Raw genomic sequence first — 24,509 nt, 5'->3', positions numbered from 1 at the left:
ACTTCTGATGTAGCATCATGTCGCTGTTCTCATATTGCTGTGGGATGGCCACTCTGTGGATTGGCACAACTGCTCCTAGATTTGGGGGCTGGTTTGCCTTCATTCACTAATCATATGCTATAATATATAGCCAAAGCCAATGCAGAATATACAATATGGGTGCACCGGAAACAATGACTTATATATAAGATACATTTTGGTTATATCGAAGCTGAGTTAGAACATTAGACTGTCTGGCCTGGAGTGTAATACCCTGACTTCCAGCTGCTCACCAGGGTCTCCAGCAGATGTATTTCACATCACCTGCTACCTTGCCAGTTAACTGGAGATTGAATTTGGGACCTTCTGCTTGCAAAATATGTGCTCTGTCATTGAGGTGTAGTTCTTTTCTCAAAGGGTAATATAACTGTGTTTTCTTCATGATGGTTCTCTGTTGAAAAAAAGTTTTTAAAAAAGACATGGTTTTAGTTTGGACATCTGGCTAATAAGTGGTCACTGATTGTGCTTTGTTTCTAGAAAAAATGGTGCTGGTACTCTGGGCAGAAGCCCTAGACAAAAAATTTCATTGGGGCAAGAAGAAAAGTTATATATGTAAAACAATTACCATATTTTTTGCCCTATAGAACGCACTTTTCCCCCTCCAAAAATGAAGGGGAAATGTGTGTGCGTCCTATGGGGCAAATGCAGGCTTTCGCTGAAGCCTGGAGAGCGAGAGGGGTCGGTGCACACCGACCCCTCTCACTCTCCAGGCTTCAGGAAGCTATCCGCAAGCCTTGAGAGTTCCCGTCGGGCTCCCAAGGCTTGTGGATAGCAGCCTGCATCCCGAAGCCTGGGACGCGCTGCACAGATATCGGGCAGCCCCACAAGCTCGGGGTTTGGCACTGGGGAGAAGCGCGCTTCTCTCCACCGCCAGCCCCACAAGCTCGGGGGACAGATATCCGCAGACTTCCCGCCGGGCTCCCTAGGCTTGCGGACAGCAGCCTGTTCTGGGGGCTGGGGTCGGGGGAAGCTCGGGCATCCCCCGCCCCAGCCCCGCGCCTGGGGAAAAAATAATTCCCCCCCCCTTTATTTTCCCACCAAAAAACTAGGTGCGTCCTATGGGCCGGTGCATCCTATGGGCCAAAAAATACAGTATATGTTTTACTGGAACTTCATTAAGATTTTGGTATATAGTTATTACATGGTTTATCATAATTAAATTACTTGCTGCAACACCATACCTTTACTCTCAGGACCTGACTGTGCATGCCTGTTTCATACTGTCCAACGTTCGGCCAGGACATGGGCTCACGCCTACTTCCTCAAGCCTGAAAAGAGTTTGTCCACCTTAGGAAAGGAGGCGTAATGCTCTGACAGGGTCCGAGAGCCCTTCTGCCTCTTAATAAAGGTAAAGGTAAAGGTACCCCTGCCCATACGGGCCAGTCTTGACAGACTCTGGGGTTGTGCGCCCATCTCACTTAAGAGGCCAGGGGCCAGCGCTGTCCGGAGACACTTCCGGGTCACGTGGCCAGCGTGACATCGCTGCTCTGGCGAGCCAGAGCCGCACACGGAAACGCCGTTTACCTTCCCGCTGGTAAGCGGTCCCTATTTATCTACTTGCACCCGGAGGTGCTTTCGAACTGCTAGGTTGGCAGGCGCTGGGACCGAGCAGCGGGAGCGCACCCCGCCGCAGGGATTCGAACCGCCGACCTTTCGATCGGCAAGCCCTAGGCGCTGAGGCTTTAACCCACAGCGCCACCTGCGTCCCTTTCTGCCTCTTAATATATTATTATTATTATTATTATTATTATTATTATTATTATTATTAATTGTTGTTGTTGTTGTTGTTAATTCATACATACATACATACCCTGCCCCTGGGTTGGGTTTCCCCAGCCACTCTGGGCGGCTCCCAACAGAATATTAAAAACACGGTAAAATACCAAACATTAAAAACTTCCCCAAACAGAGCTGCCTTCAGGTGTCTTCTAAATGTCAGATAGTTGTTTATTTCCTTGACATCTGATAGGAGGGCGTTCCACAGGGCGGGTTCTGAGAAGACCCTCTGCCTGGTTCCCTGTAACCTCACTTCTTGCAGTGAGCGAACTGTCAGAAAGCCCTCGGAGGTGGGCTTCATTGTCCGGGCTGAATGATGGGGGTGGAGACGCTCCTTCAGGTATACTGGTCCGAGGCCATTTACGGTTTTAAAGGTCAGTGTTAACACTTTGAATTGTGTCCTCCCCCCTCCCAAAAACGGGTTGCATACCACCAGAGAAAAGCACTGGTGACTGGTTAGTTTTATTTTTTCACAGATGCTTGGTTGGTTAAAAAGAAAAAGAAAAAAGTAAAGCAGTGCAGCTATGAAGAAATACTGTAGGATGGGGTTTCCTTTTGAAGGAATTTCAGACAACTATTATGAACCAGCTAAGAACATCAGAACTATTGTCCCAGAACAAAGAAAGATAACTCTTTTCTAGGTAACTGTTAACTCACTTGTAGTACTTGTCTCTTGAGGGAAAAGAATAAATCAAAGAGGAAAATTCGTAATACCGTTACATCACTGAGCCAAAAAACACTGAAAGGTCCATAGCCAACAAACTCCAGGGCAGATGTGTGGTTAAGTTAGTTTGCGGTGTTTGCCATGAGCCCCTGCCTTACCAGTCTAATGTGGAAGGAGCTGGGAACAAAGAGAGTAAATGGCTAAAACAAAGCAATGAATGGGGAAAGCAGGCATTTGGCCGATTATTACGTTCTCATGTTACTTCTGTTAAATAGATAAAATGTATTATCACAGGAAATGTGGGTGTCCAGCTTTGCAGTTAATGGCATCTTCATATATTTCATCACTTTCCTACCTATGTATTAGAGCTTTATCAGTTAGAAGTTTCCGATGCAGATAAAGAGCAGCAATGTATTGTAATATGAAATGTAGTGAAAACCACTGTCCATTGCTGTTACACATGTGCTTTTAAAAGACTTTTTCTGTGGGGGGAGGAATCTAAAATACTTAGGCAACTGTTTCAGAAGTTTAGGATCCTGGATATATGGACACTGCAGTTGTCCTGCCTTTGCCTGCTTTTCTTTGTTTGCTTCAATAGTAAAATTTGGGAATTATGCTTAAGAAGTTACCATGCTTAAGAAGTTACCATGCTTAAGAAGTTACCATTCAGAAAGTTCTTTATGAAAATCAGGCCCAGTGCTTATAGATGTATTAGATGTTAGCCATCCTGAGCATTGTTTGGTAGAAAGGTGGAATGCAAATTTAGTAAGCAAATAATATCTCAAGCCAGAAATGAGTAGCACTCCTCTTTTATGCTATTTGTTTTTATATTAATGGGAAACAGTGTTTCCTGGTGGGATTACGGGGCGGGGGGGAATTGCATGTCACCTGCTTTCATCAGAATCTGGTGCCTGGACTCCTCAGCCAGCTAGGAGCTATCGTCTGTCTTGAGGCTCCTTGAGGTAGGAGTGATCTTTGGGTCAAACACTGGATTCATGTATCCCAAGTTTCTGCCAATCAGAAGGTCAGCGGTTTGAATCCCCGCAACGGGGTGAGCTCCCGTTGCTCAGTCCCTGCTCCTGCCCACCTAGCAGTTTGAAAGCATGTCAAAGTGCAAGTAGATAAATAGGTACCGTTCCGGTGGGAAGGTAAACGGCGTTTCCATTCGCTGCTCTGGTTTTGCCAGAAGCGGCTTAGTCATGCTGGCCACATGACCCGGAAACTGTACACCGGCTCCCTCAGCCAATAAAGCGAGATGAGCGCCGCAACCCCAGAGTCGGTCACGACTGGACCTAATAGTCAGGGGCCCCTTTACCTTTACCTCTCACACACATATCTCTGTACATGTAATAAAAACAACAAAGTATTGTAATACTGGGATGTGCTGGGATAGCTAAGTTGGTGGCACATGAGACCTAATCTTAGGATCATGGGTTTAAGCCCCATGTTGGGCAAAAGATTCCTGTTTTGCAGGGTGTTGGACTAGATGGTCCTCATGGTCCCTTCTAACTCTACAATTCTATGATTCTAGGACTGTGGTGCTTATAGGATTCAAAGTCAGATTTGCATATTAGCATTTTTTTAAAAGTGCATGTTAAATGGCATCAGATGTAAGACATGTCATTGAGTATGTTTTCACGTTGGGGAACTCTTACCTTCAGTGTTTAGCAAACATTATTTTGTGCTAATAACGAGAAAGTTCCTAGTAACTCTCATTTCATTTCTATAGATAATCTGTTATTAATATATAGAAACTCCTATATCTGTATAATCAATGAAATCGTTGCAACATCACTATCCAGTTTCTCAGAAATAAGGAAAACTCTTTCAGCATATTATTACTGAAGCAGACAGAAAAGAAAATGAAACAACACAACTACACAAAAAATCCCTATAAAATTTAATTTAGTTATAGGGTGTGCTCAAAGTCTATGTATTTAAGGGCTTTGGGTGGATTTGACTGGAGCTTTAGTCATAGGGTTCCCCAGTAATCACAATATTTTCCTAAGTTGAGCAAACGGTGACATCAGAGTGGTCGATGATACATATTCTTTGCAATCCAAAACATGATCCATAAATATCACTATATTATAAAGCTGTCTAGCATTTTATCCTTGCCAGTTCACAAGTATAGAGTTGTGTTCCTTTAGCTGTACCTCATTAGAGGATATATGGCAAATTCCTGTGATGACAGTTGTGGCCTTCTGTCCATATGGAGACCTCTCTGATTTGAGGATGCATCCTTTGTCGTCATCCCCCCACCACACTGCAAGGGAGGAGATGATAGGAGCAGCTGGTTGATGGAGACTGTTTTCTTATTTCTGACAGCTGCCTGGCTCAGTTCTAGTTGTCAAAACAGTGCAGCTAGGGATAGTAATGATGAAGGGATAAGGTCTGTGGAACTGTGGACCAGGAGGCTATAGCAGCACTTTGAAGTGGTTTGAGACATGCTGCATGGGTGATAATTGCAGTAAATGGAATCATTAGAGGTCCTAATAAAGAAATATCCTGGAGATCATGGATGAGGCTGAAGGAAAGGAGCAGTCACTAAGTGATGATTGTTATAAAAGTGTTGATTCATCAGATATTTCAAGATATAGAGCAACGGTCCTTCAACTGTATCATACTTTGACTCCTTATGTCAAGAAAATGTTTCTTCAAGACTACACAGGTATAGCTGAGATAAAATACAGGTGCTCACACCTGTCCCAAACTTAGGTAAATAAATAACAGGAGTGACATGATTGGCTTTAACTACAACATGCCATTAGTTGCAGAAAAAAATGTGTAGCAATCAGTGATGTTGATAAGTTGATAAGTATAAGGCAATAATACTGTCCCCTACTGCAACCTTCATCTCCTCTCCTCTCCTCTCCTCTTTGTTCTTCTCAGTGGCAGCTGGTGTGGTGAGGCAGAACCATTAAACCACCCTCCTGACACCAGCACCACTGCAGCTTGCCTGGACAGGGCTGAGGTGGGGCAGCAGTGAGATTAAGGCTGAATATATTACCATTGGAAATGATGGACAGGTTTCGCTGGTGTGCCTGCACAACCGCAGTCTCACCACCCCCCTGCCATCCAGTAAGCTGTAGCAACACCAGGGTCAAGAGGGCAGTCGTCCTCCTCCTCCCCCTCCTCCAGCTTTCCCTCCATATCTGTAGTTATATTTTCTTCACAGCTGTTTCCTTATGCGTACTCAGTTTTGCTACCCAATATAAAGTCAACAACCCAGACTTGTCCATGTGCCTGTATTTTTGCTAGTTGGTGTGTAATTTATGTGTGTAGTTGCCATGAGATACGCAACAGAGATATAATATTTGTGTGTAATGCAGAGTTGTAAGTACTTTGAAACTGTGTGAGATGACATACTGGAAAAGCCAAGACCTTTCACAGTGCTGTGAAAAACTAGTCTACTTACATAGAAAGGTTGGGGCGACATCTTGGAAGTTAATGAGATCCCACTGGAATAATATGTAACAGCACTGCCGGGTATTATGGAGGGAAAATATAGTCTGGTATGCCATCTAATTGCTCCGGAGAAGGTTGCAATTTTCTCTTTCGTTTACAAAGGGTTGTGAAAATTGATCATTGACATTATTTTCAAAGTCTCCTATATAAGAAAGATTCAGGGTCCACAAGAAGGATAAGCTTTACAGTGAATATCTTTCCTTATCTGCAGTTGAATGAAGAAATCCCTTTTCAAAATATTGTGCCTTTAAGAAGGTGTGTACATTGGTACCTCAGGTTAAGTACTTAATTTGTTCTGGAGGTTTGTACTTAACCTGAAACTGTTCTTAACCTGAAGCACCACTTTAGCTAATGGGGCCTCCTGCTACCGCTGCACCACTGCAGCACGATTTCTGTTCTCATCCTGAAGCAAAGTTCTTAACCTGAAGCACTATTTCTGGGTTAACAGAGTCTGTAACCTGAAGCGTATGTAACCTGAAGCGTATGTAACCTGAGGTACCACTGTATTGTTAAGAGCCAATTTGTATGTGAACTTCACAAAGGGAATATTCCAAAGAGACTGAGGAACTGAAGAAAACCTCAGAGAAACTTGAGGAGCAATAAGCATTCTTTTCTCATAGTGGCCAACCAGATGCCTGTGGGAATCCCACAAATGGTATTAAGTAGCATACTGTCTTCAGCAGTGGAAGTAGTACACAGCCATCATGACTTACCCTCCATAAATTTGTCCAATCCTCTTTTGAAGCCATCCATGCAATGTATGCAGTGGAACTCCAAAGGCATTTTAAAGAAGACGTATAAAACAGTTAGATGTTTTCAAAGCAAAGCAAGAGACAATCTTTTGAAAGCAATAGGCCTATGTTGTTGGTTCAGAATTGTATCCAACTTTCCTGGTATGTGCAGGCTAGAAGATGTATATTGCTGGAAATGCAATACAATGAGACTTACTTTTTTACATTAAGGAATTCACAAAACACCAAGCCATGGTAGGGAAAGACAACCGCCCAATTTGAACAACACAGACAATGGTGAATAGCATAAAAGCAGCTGGACCTATTGGTATGTTTACCAAGGGGAACTCTTCTCATGTCTGCAGGTTCAGACTAATTGTCCACTGTAAACCCGGTGCAATTAAGTTATATTCCCTTTTTAACCATCCCAAAGCAAAAACTGAAGCTATTCTGAAAGATTACAATATTCATGCCCTCAGAAGAGGTACTTGCAATTTTCATGCAGCTGTGCCGCCAAATAAGCAAGTTGTTTCCTTTAAAAAAGAATGCACACACACAAACGATGTAAAGATGCCCATTTGCCAGTAATTTAGCTAGCTGTATCCACCATGGAGGGCTACTGTGTCTGCAAGTTTAATCCATGTCTGCCACAAGGAAGAAAAAAGTTATAACTTTTTTTAAATTTCCCAATAATGATTGGTGGCGGGGAGGGTATGTGTGGAAATGAAGCTGATAGGTGGATTCCTGGCTGAATAAGCCAGCCTATGAAGTGCCTTGGACTGATATGATCTGTTTTCTCTGAGTACTGGATTAGGGTTTGAACCAAATATTGTGGTCAGTGCACACCCTTAGTTATTGTGTATTTGAATGATGCTGCATGAATGCTTTTCTTAGTAGTAGTTGGTTATATTGTCCTACTGCTCTGTACTATGTACTTATTTTACTTAATTCTACTACCTAAATGGCAGTATACTTCCATGAACCTTGTTTGTCTGCATGCCTATATTTTTGGTACTGTGTGTAATCACTGTGGTATATCATTTGTTCTGTCTTCTACGTAATCATGGAATAGATACTAAATTGCTTTATTTTCAGCACTCTTCTCAACAAGCTTGTGTGAAATATACAGGCACCCTTAAGTTTATTCACACACACACACACACACACACACTTCCTCTTCCTCTGTATTTGTGTCTCTCCCCCCCTTTTTAACTGATTATTGTCTGACAAGTGACGGAGACCAGCCGTCATAAAAATGGTGCATAGCATAGAAAAGAGACACAGAAAGACAAAAACGTATCTTCAGGGTGGAGAGCAGCTCACTCCTCCTTCTCTCCCTCCGGTAACTTTTTTATTCTCCTTTGTCTCACAGCCAGCATGGTCATCATGCCAATGTCTCACGTTACATCGCCCGATAATGGTTTTACGACACCATCACCATAAAAGGTAATTACTGCCGAGAGGGAACACAACTCCATATATGGTTATACTGCTGCATCACTGAGCTCAGTGAGGGACTACGTAGCATTACAAGCTACTAGTGGCTGCATGGCTCCCACATGCCCTCTTTCTTTATTTTATTAATCAGAGTCATATATTTCATTACCAATACGGTTATACCGAGCACGATAAGCAACCTTTGTAAGGCCTGAAGCAGGCCGCTGACGGGAGAACCATGCAGTACATACAGAGATTAAAGAAGGAATACATTGTATACAGCAACACAAAATAATGCAAATAACTACTATAAGGATCACTAAAATCAATAAATGTCGAAGCCAACTTCCATCCGGAAGCCAAGAATATAACCATGCCCATGGATCAATTAACAGGCACACCATGAAGCATTAAACCTAAATGACGGGAAAAAGGGGGCATATGCATACACAACCAACATTTAGAAGCATGCAATAAACTGGCAAACATACTCATATCTTGTACAAAAATATTATCCCTCCAAATCTTATGATAATTTTCTCCCCTAAAAGTCTTATTCAACAACGCTATTCTTCTAGTTCGAGCGTGGCTGAGCCGTGGATACTGCCAGCCAGTGTAGAATTCTGACGGCTGCAGCTTGCCAGCTGATAAGCTTCCTGGAACTTGCAAGTATGTGATGCAACCACCACCACCTAAAAACACAACAACCCCTTCTCCAAACTTTGCACCCATCCCACCCTCTTTGAAAGCATCTGCTTCCGCCCTCCCTGCACACACATCTCAGACAGTTGGAAAAAAGACCTTGGAAGTTTCAGCAAAGCACACTAATTTATTGCCTCTAGCCTAAAAAAAGTTCATGATGCAGTGTGTGTATTTGTGGTATACAACATCATTAAAACAATGTTACATTGGGGCCCATAATTTTGTTCAGAAGCTGCCTCTCATACGTCTTTCTTTTCCTTTCACTTTCTTCTATTAGGTTTAGCAGGTTACATAAATTAGTTAGGTTACATGAAGAAGAGCAAAAATAACTTGCAGGATGTTTGTCAGGTCCCTGGAAATTCTCTGGGTGGACAACTTACAGTCGGTTCTAGACAGAAATATAAAAGGTCAAAGGGGCAGAAAAGTTGCATGGGCAGGTGTCATTTTGAATATTTCAGAAAGCAACAGGGAACAAAATAAAGGATACAAAGGTTTACACGAGGGATGTAATCATGCCTCAGAAGATTATGGTAAAAATAGAGAATACAGCAAGTTTCAGAATTTTCAAACCAAACTTTTAAACTACTAGAACTACTGCTGGCTGCATACATCCAAATTTATAAAAATACATTGATTTCATTGAAAGGGTTGAATCTTTCTCACTGAAAACTCTAATACTTAAAAGGTACCCTTAGTTTTTTTTTAGCAAAGGGTTGTTTTTTTTAATTTCATTGTTAATTTTCAGGACATTGCATATGTGTTGATAAGCCCCAAATCACAAAGGGAATGCTACCAAGCTTCTAAAGGCAGCTAAAGTCACTGCTTGAAGCAACAGCAAATCTTTTTTTTTTTTTTTTTTTTTTTTGGTATCCTGTATTGTTAGTTGGTGTTGAGTTGATCATATTAATTGCAAATGAAACAAGAAATGTATCTTTCATATAAGCATTGCCTTTACAATAGTCTACACCAGTTCTGAAAGCACAATGGATGCAGGAAGATTGCTAATATAACTATTTGTCTCCTATTTTGCCCTTTAAGGCTAGATCAGTTTAATAAATAACTTTAGCATCATTTTCATGCAAGGCACATCTGTAAGGTAATATTTCTGATTCTGAATAGAACACTCAGCAAAAGGAAGAAAATAACATCTGTAGGATCTGAAGTTCTCTTTCACAGCTGTGAGCAATTCTGATCTCTCCCATTTGCAGAAGATAAAACACAGAAGGTGAATTGCTAAGGAAGTGGTGATGAATTTTAAGCACACACATGGGAGCCAGACAGGCTAGTCCACAAGTTGATTAAGCAGAAACACGTACATTTCCCCCAATTCTACTTCAACTTCAATAGAACCAAATTGACTATAAGCCAAATAATCTTACTGAACCTGGTTTCAGGAAGAGTGGAAGGAGACAGTGGCTCAGTTTGCATGTCCAAGTAAGTGGATTGTGGTTTACCATGAGCACAGAAATTGCTCTCACTTTGCTCTTCTCTAGCCAGAAAGAACAACACCTATTGATCCCTAGCATAGCATCACATCAAACTGGGGGGTGCAGTTTGTTTTGTTCAACAAACCATGATCGGAGCAAAACAAACTATGATTCCCAGTTTCAATACAACACTAAGGCACAGTTTGTTGCTTCTGCTAGCTAGAGGGGTGGAATGAAGTATGAGCCTTTTGCAAGTTCACAGTAAACCATTAACCATGGTTTACCATGGGGCGGTCAGTCCACAGGATATATATGCAGCCAGACATGAGAGGCGAAGTGTGTGATCTGCGTACACACCCACCCACCCACCCACACACACTTCTTCTTCTTCTTCCTAGAATTCACTCAAATAATGAAGAAGTATCTATTTTTCTCAGGTGTTTTGAACCGAATGCATCAAGGGGTTGCTGCTGATCTTAAAATTGTTATTAAAGCTGGTTGCAATGCTAATAATTGTCAGTATATGGAAACATCACCGCTGCAGACAGCCAGACTGTTGACATCACATGATGCGCCTATCTGTGGGAAAGAAGAATTTCCCAGGACGTTCACAGGCTGGATAAGTCTTTGTGAAGAGTGTAACTTGAAACCTTCTGTGTGCGCATGTTCAGGAAGTTTGTCAGACTTGCTGGAAGAACTGAACTGAAAGGACGTGTTTTTCTCTAGTGCTGTAATGTCAGAAATAAACATCATGTAAATAGATTTCTGACTTATTTTCTTTCCCCTGCGGAAGCAGGAGGGAGGGGTTGTGCATTTTACCCACGCTTGGGAAAATGTCGCCTATCAAAATCTCCCTGGTCTGTCTGGATATCAGCCAGAGGAGGTTACCAGTATGCAAGCTCCGAGGACTGTGAGAGGGGCCAGCCTCTGTGGAGGGGGCTTGCAAACCGACAATAATAATGTCCACTGCCTTTAGATGCCTTGTGTCAGTTGTCAACATGATGGGATTTCTAAATAAATAATATACAGGCGCCCCGTCCGTCCCCCACACATGTGGGGGTTACGTTCTGGGCCCCCGTGTGCATAAGTGAAATCATGTGAAGTTGGGAGGATCCCACTTTAATAGGGAGGGTGTGGGGGGAGGTGGGGATAGAGACTGACACATCCTGGAAATCGCTCAGGCCACTTCCTGTCCTGTCCTGAGCCTATCTGCCTACCTGAGGGGATCTAGTGTGTGCAGCAGCAGTAGCTGGCCATGGACGGTCAAGGCCAAGAAGGACACCCAGCAAAACTGATGCCAGGATAGGAGTGTGGATTCTTGTCGGAGCATTGGAAATTGGGGGAAAGGTGTCTCCCATGCTGTGCCACTGGTCGATTGAAGGCCTCCCTCCCTCGCTTGGGTAGCAGCACCCAGCAAGGGAAGGCCAATCTATTTATTTTACTGCAACCCATGTAAACATGGTCATGCATGAGTTGGATGTGCATAAGTGGTGTGTGTGTGTCTGTTTATGTTTTATAAGATGTGACTGGACTAACTGGGAAAAGTCTCAATTTACCTGCCTCCTACAGTGACTTTTTTTAAAAAAAGTACTAGGAAGTATTGGACTGTCTAATCCTATGTTTGTCTATTCAGAAGCAAGTCTCACTGTGTTACACTTGATCTTAGCCAAAAGGCCGAGAAGCGATGTTCAATGCGGCTTACTCCCAGGAAAGTCCACATATAAGATTGAAATGCGGACTAAAATGTGGTCCCAAGCAATATACCATATCATAGAAATAGTTGTTTGCTTCATTCAAAATAAAATGGAGCACCTGTGTTCAAGGAAATATTCACATATGCTTGGCAGAAGACAAGAACATATGGATCTTCCCTACTTATTTGCGGATGGACTAAATGTAGGTTTTCCAACAAGGTAGAGAACAGTGGACTTTGATCTTTTTCTCTGTTGTGTTGCCAGAAAGGAGGGGAGTGAAGCAAATGATTCTATAGCTCAACTCTTCTTACTGTTAGAATCTGGGCCTTCTGTTTTTTTAAAAAAATAATATTTATTAAAGTTTTAAAAGTTACAGAAAGAAAAGAAAAAGAATTAAACATAACAATACAATACAATACAATACAAAGACAAAAATACTACATATACATAACAAAAACAATTAAAAAAACCATATCCAATACTTTCAATGTTGTTAACTTTCATTTACTTGTTTCAGCGACCTCCTCACACCTCCCTTTTTTGTATTCCACTTCAATTAATTGTTTCAGCAAATCCTTTCCATCTTCCTCAATTTTCTGTCCTATCATTTATCTTAACACATTCTAACATTATTTTTTCCTTTAATCCATTTACAATCTATTGTACTTAATTCTTTATAGCATTTCTGCTAAAGCCATGTAACTTCATTCCAACATCTTTCTAACATTCCTTAATTTTACAATATTTCTGTAGATAATCTTTAAATTTCTTCCAATCTTCTTCCACCATCTCTTCTCCCTGGTCTCGGATTCTGCCAGTCATTTCCGCCAATTCCATGTAGTCCATCAACTTCAACTGCCACTCTTCCCGGGTGGGTAAATCTTGAGTCTTCCAATACTTTGCGATGAGTATTCTTTCTGCTGTTGTTGCATACATAAAAAATGTTCTATCCTTCTTTGGCACCAATTGGTCGACCATGCCCAGGAGAAAGGCCTCTGGTTTCTTCAGGAAGGTATATTTAAATACCTTTTTCATTTCATTATAAATCATCTCCCAGAATGTCTTAATCCTTGGGCATGTCCACCAAAGGTGAAAGAATGTACCTTCAGTCTCATTACATTTCCAACATTTGTTTTCGGGCAAATGATAAATTTTTGTAAGCTTGACTGGTGTCATGTACCATCTGTAAATCATTTTCATTAAATTCTCTCTTAGGGCATTACATGCCGTAAATTTCATACCTGTGGTCCATAACTGTTCCCAGTCAGCCATCATAATGTTATGTCCAACATCTTGTGCCCATTTAATCACAGCAGATTTCACCATTTCATCCCGAGTGTTCCATTTCAACAGCAAGTTATACATTCTGGGCCTTCTGATTGCTTATTTTTAAAGGTTATGTGAAAGGGTATGGTGCTATGGGCAGGACTTTCATATATTTGTGGCTAACTAAGAGACAGTGTTGAAAGAGGACATGTAGAACAACTTAAGTTTGAGTTCAAGTGCATAAACTTTGAATGTAGCACTGAGATTAGAAATGAACAATGAATGATATGTTTTGTTTCTGTATTGCACAGGCATAAATGTCTTTCCTAATGAAGAAAGCAGAAAAAGTAGGAGATAGAGTCTGAATATTATTAAACATAGATTAACCTCAAGAAAATAAAGACTGATTCATCTGTTTTTGTGAAGATGTTGCTAAAGTGAAACCATGTGGGTTGCCTGAATTATGTGTATTTTTTTCCACACCAGAGTTGCTGGCTTCCAGGCAGGTATGATGCTGAAGTAGGAAGGAATCACTTTTCTTTTGCAGGCATCATTGGAGTCGCAAGAGATCTGCCACATTCTACTCTAGTAAATGAGGTACTGGCCTTACAAGTGAGAAGTTCCAAAGGATTGTGCACTCTGTACAAACTCAGGTTCTTTTATCAGCAGTTCTCAACCTGTGGGTCCCCAGATGTTGTTGGATTACAACTCCCATCATCCCTGAGCTCTGGCCTTGCTAGTTAGGGGTGATGGGAGTTGTAGTTCAACAACATCTGGGGACCCACAGGTTGAGAAAGGCTGTAAGGTTTCCCTTCTTATGGTAGCCTTCTATGCCTCCCTCCCAAGAAACTTCTCCCTAAAGATTGGGGTGTGTAAGGATAGCTGCCAGGATGGAAAATGATCACACCTGCCCAAGATGTGCCTGCAGAAGCAATATACATGCATGGAAGGGCTTCTTTGAGTTCCTGTCCATCCCGTCCACACCCACCCACCCACCTTCCGGAATTCCTCCCACCCCCTCCAATTTTAAGGGAGCAGCTTATAGTTGGGTATTGTCTCTCCCCCCCCCTTGAATTTTAAAGGTGCGGCTTATATTTGGGTGTGGCTTGTATTCAGGCCAATACAGTACTTCTGAGTACTCTCAGCTTTCATACTGTTCCTTCTGCTCTGGGTTAGCCTAGTGTCACCACCAGAGCATAAATATTTCGCATGTCATTTTAGAAGAGCCAGTAACACTCCCTACTTTTATTGGGAGATTGTCATCTAAGGGGCAGTTCGTATGATAATTTTTTGTTTTCTTTGTTGTAATAGTTCGCATACATATGCCTGCAACCATGCAGAGATAGATATGGACCAGTGGTAGATGGGTAATATTTTTACTGCAAAAAGGACAGCAACACAATGAACCCATGTGCTTCTGGGTTATAAGTGTTACCCCTCTTGCGTATGCAAAGTCATGGAGACTCTATGTGTATAAGGAACCCTCCCCTCCACAAAAGATAGCCATATGAACTAGTGCCACTTCTTCCAATCAAGATTCATTGTGGTATTCTTTATTTAACCACATTTGTAACTCAATGAAATCATACTTGCGTGTCTCCAAGGGTCATACTGCTAAAGCAAACTGAACTATTCTACATCTGTATTGGGCCATTAAACTGTCTCAATCCTTTCCCCATTTCAATAAGCACTAATAGCTCCCCTCACCTGTTGTTTGGGATGTAATTTTGTATGAGTTGTCTTGCAATCCTTCTGTGTAGGAATTTCCATTGACTGTAAGAAGATCTGTTGGTGATAGCAAAGTTGATTGACTTGAAAGTATCTCACTGCTGTTGCCAAACTGGGCCAAGACTTTGCTCATGACTGCAACAGATGTTTCTGTTTTTGTTTTTTTTTGAAAAGAAGAAATCCGAATGGGAACCTTATGGAGCAATTTTCTGTTCTCTAGTCCAGAAACAAATGCCAGCATAGCTGTGATTTTGAAACTCTCAACCTAACCCACTGTAACAAAAATTGGTCAGCATCAAAGAGCTCTGGACCAATATGAAGAGAAAAAACCCTTTTCAAAAGATGAAAGTATTAATTTGCCACCCTACCAGCTTCTTGGCAGATAACCAGCAAACTCCTATTCAGTTTCAGATCCCTTAAATTGGCAGGTAGGTTTTTTGTCGAGGTGGAGGAAGCTGAAAGAGCTTAGAGTTCAGCAGAAAATTTTACAAATGCATTTCTTTTGCCATTTCAATTGACAGAGGCAGCTGGGTATATGATAATTGGGTGCATATAAACTGGCTCCATCTTCATGGACGATCTGATGGCATGCCCTGTCCAAGAACTATTGAACTGTTGACGTATTTTCACAAGTCATCATGTTCTGCATCATGTTGTGCATGCCAGTGGCTGGGAATTGCAGGTAGGCAGAATGCTGTTGCGCTCATGTCCAGCTTGGAGATTTAAAACAGGCAACTGGCTAGCCCGAGAACAGAATGCTGGACCATAAAAATGTTAACGTTTTTGAAAATAACAGCAGCAACAACAACAGCAGCAGCAGGTAGAATTGTTCCTTCAGTGTGTAGAAGGGATACAACTAGATGGGCTATGGAATGCATACCCAGACCATCCTGTAATGGCCTAGTTCTGTAGTTGTGCGTGTGCACCACACATGGGGGAATGGACTCTGGTGTTGTTCTAGCCGAATTCTTCTTTGGTTTTCATGTTCCTTTTGCTGAACATGAAATCTGTTGTTTTTCCTAAGTTTTCTGTGCTGTCTGCATTATCAAGCCAATATATAAATTTTGTCATTGTGCAGGTGTTGGTCCTAACTCATTTCACTAGTTTCATTAATTTTTTTCTAGTTGTATTTTGTTAACACATGATGATTGGGGGGGGTGTGGAACCTATTAGATGTTCATTAATTTATCTATCCCCATGTTCAGGTGCTCAATTCCTAGATCCTTCTCATAAGCCAAATCTACACACACACACACACACACACACACACACACACACACACACACCCTCTCTCTCTCTCTCTCACACACACACACTATTGAACTAATGGCTTCATTATGAGGCTTAACAAAGAACACCACCTGTTAAATCAGTTTAACAGTGGCATGAAGCATCCTGACAGCTCCTTTATGTATAATAAAATGAGATAGATTTACAAACTGGCCCAAAACACCTATGGTTCTACACACTCACAGTCGGGCAATGATGTATAATGTACCTTCTAAACACAACATATATGCAGGTGATTTTTCTATGAACCACTTAGCACAATGATCTCATTACCTAGAATATTCCTCCTCCTATTTAGCAAGCATTAGTTCACTCTCACAACAGCCTTGCAAGGTAGGCTAGTACTTTTCCTATGACACACCGAGGCAGATAATAGTGATGTGGATAAAGTCCCACAATGATTAATGGTAGAGATGGATACTGAACCTTTAGCTTCCCAAATCTCTGCCTAGTGGGCCATGCTAGCTGTCATAACTATTGTGAGTCTGCATAACGTATGTCTGCATAGAAATGCATTTGATTGCATTCCTGATCGTATTTGTACTTAAGTCTTCTTTTGTGTCTGAGCAGGCGAAGTCTGAGGGAAGTCTGAGTTGGTGGGATTTCCTCAGCCATCTTCACAATGAGTTAAGATTCAAAGTCAAGATGTTGCTCATTTTGCTTTATAGAGGCCTCTTTTCCACAGCTTTTTTTTTTTAAAAAAAACACACATAAGTAACATGAAGTTTTAGACATTGTTAGATGACTGAATTGTCAACTATTTTGGCAACTGCCAAAATGAATATGATATTTTGAAAGGTGGCCAGGGCAAAACAACAACAAAAACTGCCACTAATGGAGATACTCCCCCCCTCCCCGTAACCTTTGTTCTTAAACGTGTTTAGCATAGCAAAGGCAGACAGTATCTGAGATTCAGCATCCATTGCTAGCCTGTGTGAACTTAACCTGATTTCATGGGAGGAACAGTGAATGAAGTATTGTAGCTTATGGCTGTCAGCAGTGAAAAATAGTTGGGAATGGGACAAACAGCTTCTTAGATGTGATTGTTTCCGGCTAAAACACTTCTAACAGCTGTTTGCTTTGGCCATGAGTTGGATTTCATTTTTTCCCCTCCTTCAAAATGATTTTTTAGACGTTGTGGGCTGGTTATTTATGTAATCAGGAAGAGGTCTGTGATTCCAGTGTTGTGGACTCACTGCTGTTTAGACAGTTGGGATACGAGGATGTTCCGCCTTCTGGCCTCTCTCTCTCTCTCAGTTTCTTTCCGCTAATGCATGGCAATGCAGTGGTGTAGGGAGATGAAACAGTAAATTTATGAGTGCTTTAATCCCAGACAGGCGGCTTTGCAGCAGTTACCTTGAAGAAAAGTTCACGCCTCAAAGGAGTGTTTAGTCTTACACAGTCACTGACTTAACTAAATGCTGTTTGTGCAGGAGAGCAAGAGCAGAGATGAACGAAAAGATTTGCCTCTTTTTGAAAAAACCGTCATATTGTTTTTAAAACTTTCAAAAGATGACTGCAACTTTTGTTTAAAGCATTTGTTCTGGAACTCACTGAAGCTAAAATCTACCCGGCTGAGGTCAGAAGCAATTTTCTTTTTGGCAGAAAGCGGAGACGTTTATAAAAGCCATGCCTGTACTTGGTGTTGCCTCAAAGCTTAGACAGCCACCTATAGGGTCAAAGCCTGTTCATACTGCCCGTCCGATACCAAATCTTGGCACAAGCAGGTCACAGCAATATTCATCAAAGTCTCTGGAGCTTCCTAGGGCAGAGAGCTCAATGCTTTCTTGTCAGTTTACATTAAAGTCAGCCTGTGATTTTGGAGAAGTAAAAGCACTCCAAGGAAAAAACAAGGAGACAGAGGATAGCAAGGTTAGTTCTGAATTTTACCTGCAGATCTGAACTTTGGGGGGGGGGGGAGTGACCTACTTATGCAATGCTTGTCTAATAGTGTGGTGGGTATGAGAATTGTATACAGTGAGCTAATTTTGGGAGTGAGTGATTTTAATTTTTATTCTGCATGTTATTTGCACTTCAGATCTTATCATCCCGTGCAGAGGCTCAGAGAAGCAGAGTTGTGAAATGATGTTGGTTAAGGAAATATTGATGTTTGGCGGGTGTGCATGTACTGTATTTTAAGAAACACACTGTTCCCACGCTCATCCTGACTCCCAAAGGGAAGTTGCTTGCTAACTCAATAACAACAAACACTCTTGGTAGTTTGGGTTTTGTTTTGTTTTGTTTCCCAACCCTTATTGCTTTACGTAACTGAAAATATATATATATACATCCTAGCATAAAAATTTGCCTGTGTGCAAAAAAGCTTTCTATTTTGGCTACCTCTGTTTCTGATATTCCAGAGTGCTCTGATTTATAGTGACAAATCTAAGATTTCTCTCCAGCATAATGTAGTTTGGAGAACTGAAACAATTTTTGTTTGTTCAGTGAGAATCATTGCTATTTCCCCACCCCCCCGAGCTTTGTTATCTTAGAATAGTAGTACAGTGGTACCTCGGGTTAAGTACTTAATTTGTTCTGGAGGTCCGTTCTTAACCTGAAACGGTTCTTAACCTGAAGCACCACTTTAGCTAATGGGGCCTCCTGCTGCTGCTGCTGCTGCGCCGCCAGAGCACAATTTCTGTTCTTATCCTGAAGCAAAGTTCTTAACCCGAGGTACTATTTCTGGGTTAGTGGAGTCTGTAACCTAAAGCGTATGTAACCTGAAGCGTATGTAACCCGAGGTACCACTGTACCAGCAGAATTCCATTTGCTTTTTCTGATGTATCTTGCTGCATGTTCTTAATTTAATAGTACAGGTTTATATTTCTTTTGGATTGCAGGCATTAGGCATATTCTATCAGGACATTATCATGGGAAAGCCTCATTAAAACAAAATGGGGGGGGGCAGCAAAGAGCACCTGGCTTAAGTCCTGTTTGTCTCCACAAGGTGTAAACCAGAACACATCTTGGGAAAACGTGCTCATACAAATTATACACAATTCTGTGGCAGAATTTTAAAATAAACCTTGTGATAAAAAACCAGGCAAATGTTGGTCACAGTATTCATACTTGCCTGCTGTTAACTAGGAGATGAAGTGATGACTTGGGAAGGTAGTAGCTGCTTTGCCACAAACTCTCTTTGGAACTTAGTATGTGTTACTAGCCTGTATTGAAATGTGGTGTACAGGTTTTGCCACATTCACCAATGTGCAGTAAAGTTCAGAGAATGCTCTTTTCGAAGCTTCCCAGTGCCCCTTATTGATTTCAGCTTTTTTCCTGGCCAGAAACAACCACCTTTTTTCTTCTCCACCAAAAGTTTTAGTTGAGTATCACTATCACTAAACCTTTGCATGCAGTATAGAACATATGCTGCATTTTAGTTGTAATGGAGTCCTGCATATTTCTTTGCTCTTGACACATTTGAAAGAGTGTAAAAAAATGTTTTCTTTAATATTATTCCTTCCCAAGTTACCATGGGGAAACTCTTTTCATTCTGAACATTATTATTTGGCAAGATGGAGAGAGCATTGAATTGAAAAGGTAACTTCCTGAGTCTTTTATTTAAACTGAATACAAGTTTGATTGTTTTATTGCTGGTATATGAAATTTTTTCTGATTTCCATAAGAAAAGCTGCTGATAGAAATGGTGAAAGTCATAAACAATGCAGAGACCTGTAAGCATACTTATGTCACATGTATCTTAATGGGATGTGCATTTTCTATATCTGGATTGTGTCCTTAGTCTGTACCTTGTACTGGGGCTGGAGACATTGGGAACATCTTGTTTCTTTGCACAGCATTTTATTGCTGGAACTCGTGACTGGGCTACAATGCTCCCTAAGGGGGACATTGATCTATAATACATGTTTTGTAGAGTCCACAATGCATTGCTGTTCTACATTGTGAATGTATTTCAATGAAACACATCTTGAGCCTATGAAATTATGCTTCTGTGCTTGGTTGATTGTGCCCTTTAACACCTCTTAAATCAATGGCCCATTTGACAAGCAGCTTCATAGACCCAGGTCATGAATCATTGATGTTCAGGTCATGAATCATTGATGTTGCCTTGCACAGGCAAGCAGTGGGCTAGATGAAAAGGTGCCTTTCCATTCGTGGAAGGAGACCTTCCATTCACAGAAGGGCTCTTCTTTGACTTGGACCCAGTGGAGTTTCCATGAATGAAAGTTAGTGGAGTGCTTGCCAACCCCCACAGCAGATCTTCAACAGGCTGCAAGTGAAACCTAACAAGACCCAGTTCCACGAGTGTAAATTTGCTTATTAACTCTGAATTGAACTCAGTGGCTTCTGGTGCAAGCTATAGTAGAAGGAAGTGTCCATGCACCTTAAGGGATTTCCACAGGCAGAGTAGTTTGCAATATTAGCTGCAGGCTTGGCCTGAGGTTCAGTTTACTCCTGCACTTATAGGCATTTTCCTCTTTAGGTAATCATATAGTTCATTGTATTTAAGTTTACTAAAGTGGCCTTTAGTTCAACCCAACCTACTGTGTCTGACTCCTTATTTGGCGATTGGGTCGTAAGCAGCCCTGGGTCAGGCACTCAAGAGGTGCAGTGACAGGAAGGTGTGGAGAGCCACACTTTCCATGAGGGCTTTTCAAACAGCCCTACCCTGCCTGTGCCAAGGTGTGCACATAGACTGAACAGGATTGCGCCTTCCCCCTCACCAGGTGGTGAGCAGATAGTGCAATCCTGCTGGCTGCAGGAGTCTGCTTTGCCTGCATGTTTCCCACATGTAATGTGCTGGGAAAGCAGCATGCAGATGGAAGGCTCCGCTCACCAGTGATGGTTATGCATACTTACAATAAGCAACTGATAAATAATTTGTCCTCAGATGGAAACATGCAGCAACTAACATTGCCAGATGAGGCCAGACCTTACATATTTTTGTGCTGAGGAGATGTAGAATTGTAGACCAATAAGGGTTACAATCAATAAAGCAGCCCTTTTAAGTTAATTTGTGACACTAAGTGTATTTACTTGATGTATACCATGTTGAAATTTGTGGGACTTCTATATAAAAAGGTTAAATACTGAAGCATTGTCCTGTTTATTTGTTAGTGACACTGAAGTCAATTGAAGCAATGGCTGTAAATCAGCTCAAATTGAACACAAATTTAAATACTTGGTTAATCTATGTTGTGCTGTTAAATTGCAATTTGCATTTGAAATATCCGCTTCTGTTGTGTTTTTGCAATGGGGGTGGGGTGGGGGTGGATTTATTACTTTTGTTGCACTCAGTAGCTTTCCTGGCTATGGCTCCCATGAAGTATTTGTGCCTACTTCAAATAAAATATATTTACTCCCAGTGCAACACCAGCTGTAACACATGCTATACTCTAAACATATATTGATTTTATTCTACGGCAGCTCTAGTTTGCTGAAGTGTTGAGTCTTGAATTTTCTGCTAGATATCCCTTCCCATACATGCAGAGAAGAGCGCTTCCAGAATACTCTAAAAAGTGCTGTTATTAAACCAGTTTAAGTCTGCAGTGCAGATATGCCCAGAGATAAAACTTCTGTTGCTTCTTTTTGCTTTATCCTTGTCAGTAGAAAAAAAAAAAGTATAGCTAACTAAGGCCACATTCAGACGTGCAGTTATTGCCTTGGTTTTACTGGCTACGATACTAGTTCTTCTGTCCTGATTTCTAAAGTTCATTTGACACTGCAGTACCTTGTTGTGTCCTGGAATGGTAGCTTTACGATTAATTTACAACTGGTGGCACTAAATTTTAAATGACTGGGGGGGGGGGACTGTTTTGCAGGTATACCACCCCACTTTTTGTCAATACAAAACTTCCATGCTTTTCCGAGTTAACAGCGTGGCAAATGGATATTTTCAGGAAATAAGAGAGACATGAATACTAAATTTCACCTAGATTCCACTAGATTCCCAGAAGTAGCTTTTATATCATGTAAATGTCACATAATATATGAAATTAAGCAGGTATGGAAATGTTGTGAAGAGGGAATAAAGTGCCATCTGAAGGCAGCATAATTTGCCATGCAGCAAGTATGAGATTTTGGGAGATGCTGTCTTTAACATTCCACTCATTAAATTCTGCTGAAGCCAACCAAAATGCTTACCCTGAATTTCAGAACCACTGTCCTTTTACTGTGGTTTCACTTTGGATGCATGAAACTACAGTTAAATTGTTTGGTAGTTATTTAATACCGGTCTTCTGCTGATCAAGTGCAACCTTAGTAGTAGATGGGACACATACAGAAATTACTTCAGCAATAAATCAGTGGTAATTATTTAGTGTGGATGTTGAGTTGTCATTAGGGTTAATGCTCCTCCAAGTTATGCTATGCAGATGTGGACTCAGCGCTATTGCTCCCCAATGCTCCAGTCATTTTGTAGGTGAATTTCTTGGGAATTAGAAAATGCATTAAACATATGGCATTCCAAGTGTATAGTGCTATACCTTTAGGAATGTTTCCATTGACACAGATCAGATAAAAGGCCTTTCACTCAAAGTGTAATGAATACCTTCTCAGAATTTCCGAATGCAAGAAAAATCTGCTTGTGTTTGGGCAATTATGGAATATAATTGGATATGTGGGAACTCCTATTTTTGAGGGGAAAATGATGACTCTATCTGTTAAAGATAATGGAAAGTATGAATTAATCATCTGGTTTACATTTATCCTTGGCTCCTGCTTCCAGGTTCCAGTTTGCTATTTTAAATGCATTGAAAATGCAACTCTAGCAATTGCTAGAGTTGTTAACCTTTCTTGTCAGAAAGGTGTAATGATTAACATGTAGGAAATCCTTGGTGCATTCCTTCTGTAGCTTGAAGTGCTCTGAATTCCAAAATAAATTTGAATTTTCTGCATCTCAATATAGTACATCATTTTGCCACCCAGCTGTTTTCCCCACAATCTTTGTGTACTGTCCTCCTGAATTGTAGAGACTTTTGACACCCCAGTTGGCTTCCAGACTTCATTATATTGCCAAGTCTGGCTTAAAATATAGCTGCAGGAATCAGTCCATGGCTACCCAGAAGCTCCTCCTTCTTAGATATGCTGTGCTTGCAGTATTTTTAAGCTCCCAACTAATATGCAAGGTAGGACTGTCATATCTATCTTATATCTATCTATCTATCTATCATCTATCTATCTATCTATCTATCTATCTATCATCTATCTATCTATCATCTATCTATCTATCATCTATCTATCATCCATCTATCTATCTTTCTATATCTATCTATCTATCTATCTATCTATCTATCTATCTATCTATCTATCATCTATCTATCATCTATATCTATCTTTCTATCTATCTTTCTATCATCTATCTATCTATCTATCTATCTATCTATCTATCTATCTATCTATCATTACACAAGTAGTATGTCCCTTCTGCTGCTATTTGGGCACACCATTTTGAAACTTGAGGAAACTTATTTTTAAGGAGATTTTATATATATATATATATATATATATATATATATATATATATTCTCTGAAGTGCTACCCAGCTCGTTACTGCATCCTTGGGTTCCCCAGAGGTACCTGTTTTTTTTTTGGGGGGGGGCACACAAGTATAACCATCCCCTTCAAACTCTTCCACAGCTTATCACTTTCCTTCTCTTCCAAACCACTTTTTGGTCAGAAAGAAGAAGGCACACGTGGACAAACTTTGTTCCATCACATCTGCACAGTCTCTATATGAAACCTCCTCTCTTCCATGGATCACTAAACAAAGATGAGCCTGCTTTCCTCTTCTTACAGCACTAACTTGCCATGCAGTTATAGTCCTTGCTGCGGGAGTAGTTGCTACTTCTGTTCATAACAGTTATTTACTTTCTATGAATTTTAAGTTGCTGGGCTGGTTTTATTGTTCATTAGCCTCTTTTGCTTTTATTGGAATGAAAATTCACTGAAAGATTGCATAACACATTGAAATTCTCCGTCAAGGAATTCACAATATTTTGTCTGGTAAGTGCAAGTAGATAATCCCCTTGTGTGAAGTGTGCTGCTTTCTGGTGGCTCTTATGCAAGCACTGTATAAACCAAGTGTAGAGGTTTTGGAAAATAAGCGAGTCAAATCAAAGGGAAGCTAATCCTCAAGTGGTTAAGGCAGGATCATACAGTTTGTGGGTATAAATACTGAGAAGCTGCCAGCTAATAACCACGTCTGCAAGTCTGCATGTATAAAACATGAGAGAAGCTATAACAAAGTGCAATATTGATCATGATGCCTAGGAGATGACTTGCATGCTGTTTCGCTTGTAAATGGCTTGTTCTAATCTAATGGTTG

General features: G+C 41.0%; 1 protein-coding gene across 8 annotated transcripts in view; it reads left to right on the top strand.

Annotated features, from left to right (window-relative positions):
- NAV3 (neuron navigator 3) overlaps positions 1-24,509 on the top strand; it is a 436,309-nt gene that overhangs the window by 190,198 nt on the left and 221,602 nt on the right. The window contains exon 1 of one of the 8 annotated variants that reach the window (XM_079991799.1): positions 17,455-18,094. The exons of 6 other annotated variants lie outside the window; for them this stretch is intronic. In XM_079991799.1, the coding sequence (XP_079847925.1) occupies positions 17,852-18,094 (243 nt within the window). In that variant the 5' untranslated portion in view covers positions 17,455-17,851. Of the gene's footprint in view, positions 1-17,454; positions 18,095-24,509 lie in introns of those variants that run through there. One more of the 8 variants, XM_079991800.1, reaches the window with a different exon arrangement.

This window comes from Podarcis cretensis (assembly GCF_951804945.1).
Source record: "Podarcis cretensis genome assembly, chromosome: 10".
NCBI classification, from domain to species: Eukaryota; Metazoa; Chordata; class Lepidosauria; order Squamata; family Lacertidae; genus Podarcis; species Podarcis cretensis.
Note: the sequence above shows the minus strand (reverse complement) of the source record. Positions and strands in the feature narration are given on the sequence as shown.